Below are 6000 nucleotides of genomic sequence, written 5' to 3'. Positions count from 1 at the left end.
CACTCAGTGAGGGTGAGAGGTTTTTTTCTAACTACGGTGAAAGTACCACGTGTGTAGGTGCTGGAGAATTGCTTTGGAACAAGGCAGAATCCCTAAGTAAATTGGATTGATCCCTCCCTGTAATGCTGTTTCTCATAGCGGAAGGGGACTCAGTTCAGAGGAAGAACCTTGCCCTCCCTATGGAGACACTAGGTGGTGCAGCCTTCCTGTGTGACACTGGGAAGAGCCCTTCTCTGCTGTGAATGTTCTTGCCAGGTCTTTGACTTTTGGGTTGGTCTGTGCAAATGCGGTGGTAAATAATCACTTGGACACGTCTTTAACCGGGCTGGAGATGTTGCACTTGAGCCGGTGCTGTTCTCATGTTTTGAACTGTTTCTGTTAACTATAGGTTATGTGGCTCCAGTAGTTCTAAAGACCTATAATCCCTCTAGGGTAGAACTTCTAAAATAATATTCTACTCCCACACAAGCTATTCCAGCTATTAAAAAAATATTTTGGTGTAGTGCTACAATACACTGAGTGTTGATCCCTTGATCAACATACAAATTGCTCTAAGAATAGTGATATTCAAACAGAAGTTAAAAAAAATCATCAAAACGGGCTAATGCTGGAACCTTTCTATAGTGCTAGATCGTTTGGAATGGTATTACACCTTGCCAGTCTATCACTTGTCTGAGAGTGTATGTTAGCAAGTTTATGTAACACAACTGTAACCTCTTACTCCCTGAGCAACTGCTGCTTGCATGTTCCCTCCTACTTCCCAGAGCTCTTTGGTTGGCAACAGGAAACGGTTTGAAAGACAAGGTTACATTATCTTAAGCCTTTTTCTTTTTTTTTTCCTTAAAATGAAATGAAGCCTGTAGTGAAGTGCTGACCAATTCTTAACTGTCACGTTTTCCAACGAGTTGTGATGGACTGTGTTGCTAGGACATTAAAGACCTCTGAGAAGCTGTTTTAAAGGTCAGCTGAGGACTGACTTCCTCTCTTCCTGCCCTCTACACCAAAAAGAAATCCTAACGAGGATGCAGACATGGCTGGTTCAGTCCTCTTCAGCTTCTCAAAGCTCAATGGATATAAAGAAAGCAGAATGCATTAATATTTACCATTGCAAAATAATCTTGTTAGTGGTGACGAACAGATGTTCCCCTGTTCTGCGTGAAGCTACCACTCTGGATAGAACATCAGCCATTTGTCTTATCTCAAATTACTACCATACAACTTGCTTCAGGTTAAGTGTTTATTAAAATTAAAAATCACCAGACAATGGAAACTATTTACATTTGTAACTGATAGGCTGCTTAAACTGCACAGTTTGACTGAAGGAAGCCAATGGAAAAGAAAAGCAATTAATATTTATGCTGTTGAACTTCAACTGCAGGCACACTGAAGCTTTGTCAAAAGGGTTTTAAGCTTCTGCAAAGTACCATTGCCTAAATAATTGGGCTGAGGGGTGGCAAAGATGTACTGGGTTTTGGTTGTAAAAACCAGTATCACTTTGGGGTCGGGGGGGAAGTAATCTATGCTGTAGTTACATTGCAATTGCACTAGCTCAGCTGTTTTAGTAAGTAAGTTGGTAGAACAATTCAATATGTAGAGCTTAGCAAACTGCATTCACTTTTATGAATTAGATTTATATGTTGAGCAACAAACCTATAGTGTCACCGCAATGTAACTTGATATACTATTGCGTATTTCCACAAATTGTTTTTGATAGTGCTAGGGCTAGTTTTTAGCTTTAAAACAGATTTGAGGTTAGTTGATTAAAGCAGCAAAAATACAAGGAATATTCTTGAATAATCACAGAAGATTAAAAATTAAGATTAAAATATTTTCAGTGGTAAGAGTCTCAGCGACTGCAATGAAAGTAATAACTTCATTCAAAATCCTGTGCTTTCCCATGGACTTCAGATGATGACTTTGGCCTTGTGGGAAAGTAGAGGTTGAATACAGAACTAGCTGTGCTGCTGCTTCTGCCATCATGTGTGTTCGTATTGCACCTCTGCGTCTGTGATGGCCGTGCGATGCTTTGAAAATTATTTAAAACTTAGTACGAGTAATACAGCAGTAAAACAGAATCATCTTCAGTGTAAATAATTACATACATAACCCCTCCTTAAAGGAAACCATGACATCATTTAGAAAGTCTTACAGGAGGTGACAGTACTCCAACTACTAATGTGAAATAAGAAGGGTATAAAAATAACTTTCACATTATGCTGTATTTCAAAAAAAGATGATTTAAGAACATCACCACGTCTTAAATCTGCAAGTTCTCCTTCGTGACTTGTTCTTTCGAAAACAGCTGTTCATGCATCTTCTCACCCCTTTTATAAAGGTCTCTTTGTAACGTATTCCGTGACTTGGATCCTAAGAAGGCATTGTCAGACTGTACCGGTGCATGATTGCTTTCCTTCCTTCTCCCTCCCCACCCCAAAAAGCCTGCTTGGTTGGGGATGTTTCTGCAGATGTGAAACACAGAGCATTTATGGAGAACTTCAATCTTTAGAGAACTATTTAAACCAAATAAAAACATTATTATTTCTCTGCAGAATTACTCTTTCCTTCAGCATTTCAGCTTCCACGCTCAGTTAAGACATCCAGACGTGTGAAGTAATGGGTTTGAGCAGTCTGTGCCAATGATCCATGTCAATAGAAAAAGTGTTCTTTGTTCTATGGCTGTTGTTGATACTGCCCTTCTGTTGCTGTGTAGAAGTCATCAAGCACACTCTGTAGATAATCAAATGTTGGCCTCTCTTCTGCTTTGTCTTTCCAGCATGTTTTCATGATATCGTAAAGCTCAGCTGGACAGGTTTCCATGCGTGGCATGCGGTACCCGCGCTGAAGAGCAACCATCACATCGGAATTGCTCATACCTTCAATAGAAAAAGAAAGTTTTGATCAAATTATCTCAATTCCTAAAGAAATGATTTTTTCTTTTTTATTTACTTTAAAGATCTTCACCCAATAATACAAGGCTATTGCTACTTATTAGAGGTAGCTACTAATACAAGTTCAATAAACAAGGCTGAGGTGTGTTCTGGAACCGAGGGACTTGCATTGAAAAGCCTGAGGGAAGATTTCCATTTCCCCAGTTGAGGGTAGCGACCTCTCTAGTGCACAAGACTGTGGGGGAAATCATAATTCTTGTCTCCAGAACCAGCTGCAGTCTGTTCATTTGACCAATCCTGCCACTTTGTTCTGCTTCCAGCAGTGGTGAGATTCACAGCAAAAGTCCACCCTGGCATCAGCCTTTGTCTCATAGCTGCAGAGCTTCTGACCTGCTCGCTGTAGGCCCCATCCATACGGAGATGGAGAGCAGCCTACCTGGTCAACCACGCTCCCAGTCACCCTGCCCAATGTAGTATAACACACTTCAGATTTTCTTCTATATCAGCTTTTGTCTAAGTGCTGCTGATTGCAAGATACTGAATGTTGTCACTTGTAACAGGCAATTTCCCCTCCCTTCTTCCTCATCCTATTCCTATTGTGCAAAACCATCTTGCCAGCGGTGCTGAGCTTTGCTTTGTTTCCCCGTTATGGTTTTCTTGCAGAGGATAAGAACTCTAACTACCAGAAGCGCATCCTGAGCCTCACATGCCAGCTAACGTCACATGAGGGAGGCCTGCCCTGGACTCCGTCTTCCTCCTCTCTTTTTTTTTTCCCCACCTTCCCCCCTCCTTTTTTAAATCCTTGAGAAATTGGTTCACAGAACAATTTCAACACCTACTCTTAGCTACGGCAGGGCCAACAAAAGGCTCACCACTTCCTACCCAGAAACCTGTCTTTCAGCTTGTCCCTTCCTCTGCAAATCTTATGCAACCCAGTGGAGTAATTGTGCCAGGATTCTCCAGGACACAGACTCTTAAGCTTTCTGTACTCCAGTGAATGTTGTTTCTTCTGATGACTGGGCATGCGGGAAGCACCTGTGCTTCAGCCTGGATATTTGCTACCACCAATGAAGACCTTCCCTCTATCAAGAAGGGTACGCCAGACCCCCCACAGCTGCTGGCCACTCCTCAGGCTAAATGCTCTACATGGTGCAGTTCTGCCTAAGACTACAGTTTCTCATGATTTTTCTCAGGCAACTTAGCCTCTGGTCAGGCGCATTGTCGTGGTTTAGCCCCAGCCAGCAACTCAGTACCACGCAGCCGCTCGCTCACTCCCCCTACCCCGATGGGATGGGGGAGAGAATCGGAGGAGTAAGAGTGAGAAACACTCCTGGGTTGAGATAAGAACAGTTTAATAATTGAAATAAAGTCAAATAGTAATGCTAATAGTAACAGTATAATAATGATAATAATAATAATGATACACGAAGCAAGTGATGCACAATGCAATTGCTCACCACCTGCCGACCGATACCCAGCCAGTTCCCGAGCAGCGATCGCTGCTCCCCGGCCAACCCCCCCCCAGTTTATATACTGAGCATGACGTCATATGGTATGGAATAGCCCTTTGGTCAGTTTGGATCAACTATTCTGGCTGTGCCCCCTCCCAGTTTCTTGTGCGCCTGGCAGAGCATGGGAAGCTGAAAAAGTCCTTGACTAGCATAAGCAGTACTCAGCAACAACTAAAAACATCAGCATGTTATCAACATTCTTCTCCTACTAAATCCAAAACACAGCACTATGCCTGCTGCTAGGAAGAAAATTAACTCTATCCCAGCCGAAACCAGGACACGCATGCATGACATTCACTGCTCCTGCTTACACCAGCTCCCCAGAGGTGCGGGGAGAGCAGGCACACTCCACTGAGAGGAGGCAGGACAGGTCCTGCTCCGAGCAAGGTCGGCAGCGGAGCTGCAGATGTGGTGCTCCCCCGAGTACTTGGTGACTCTGCAGCTCTGTTGCTGCAGACTGTGCGGATCTTTGGATGTGTTACCTGAGTATTAAAGCTATGATTTAAGCCACTGGGCAGGTAAGGACAGATTTGAATTGCAACCAAATGACAACTTTATAACTACTTTGATTATTCAAGATGGCTATAGTTCATATATACTTGACTTCAGTTCAAGCCTTTTGGCTTTGACCTATTCTAGAAATAGCCATGAAACCTGGGTCTGGATCAGAGTGCTTACTTCGGGCACATCTTTTGTATTTTCAGTTCCACTTTGGAAGGAGTGACGTTTTTCTGAGCTAACATTGCACGTGTCTGTAGAAAACCAGTATTTTGAAGGTAGCAGTGGAATGGCATGTTGTCACAGAATAAGGAATTACTGCTATATAAAGACAAAATAAATATAGGAAGAAAGTCAATAAAGCATTTTATAGAGAACAGTGATCTGACTGCTTGAGCTTAAAGAAAGGGATTGTATATAACATATGCAGTAAAACAGTTCTTCATGTTATGCAGTCTTAGTTAACTGTGTGTAATGCATGAGGACTGCTACTACTGTGTTTTGCGCAGAATGGGGCTGATTTTGTGGGTTTAAGTACTTTATAGGATTGTGCTTAGATCTAGTGTCTGTAGTACTGATTGTTACATTCTGAATGCCAAGGACAAAGCCTGTGTTTCAGCTAACTTGCAGGAAAACTATCTGTTAAATAACCACTTAAGTTCACAAGAGAAAAATGAACTTTTATCAGTATCCCATAGTAAATACAATGTCGTGAACATACTTGCATATGTTTTGGGTTTTATTTAAAACAAAAAGGCTTACTTGTCTACCCCACAGTCCATGCAGTATTCTCAAAATAGCTACTTGTTTAACTTTTCCTGGTTTTTTTTTTATTTTATTTTATTTTTGTGGCTAGAGAATTACCTGTCTCACCAACACTACATCCTAATCAGTAAAAGAAATGTATCCCATGTGCATATTTGTTACGCTTACACCCTCTGAAATGCTAGCAAAGGACATTAGTGCTAAAGGTTTGGTACGTGTCTCTTAATTTACACTGTGGTACCTGTTAAGCATCACAGCTAAAGACATATCTGCTTATATAAAAGCCTGGGAAATTATGTGAACGCAGTGGTATGGAGGAAGAATCCCACCATACAGAA

The 6000-nt window shown here is 41.8% G+C and overlaps 1 protein-coding gene across 2 annotated transcripts in view; it reads right to left on the bottom strand.

Annotated features, from left to right (window-relative positions):
- Positions 1–1241: 1241 nt before the first annotated feature.
- The window catches only part of LYN (LYN proto-oncogene, Src family tyrosine kinase), a 56341-nt gene continuing 51582 nt past the window's right edge, over positions 1242–6000 (bottom strand). For both annotated transcript variants that reach the window (XM_075705914.1, XM_075705912.1), the window contains exon 13: positions 1242–2873. In XM_075705914.1, coding sequence (XP_075562029.1) covers positions 2671–2873 — 203 coding nt within the window. In that variant the 3' untranslated portion in view covers positions 1242–2670. The remainder of the gene's footprint in view (positions 2874–6000) is intronic.

The sequence above is a fragment of the Pelecanus crispus genome, chromosome 2 (assembly GCF_030463565.1).
Source record: "Pelecanus crispus isolate bPelCri1 chromosome 2, bPelCri1.pri, whole genome shotgun sequence".
Taxonomy (NCBI): domain Eukaryota; kingdom Metazoa; phylum Chordata; class Aves; order Pelecaniformes; family Pelecanidae; genus Pelecanus; species Pelecanus crispus.
This window is presented reverse-complemented; position numbering and strand designations above follow the sequence as displayed.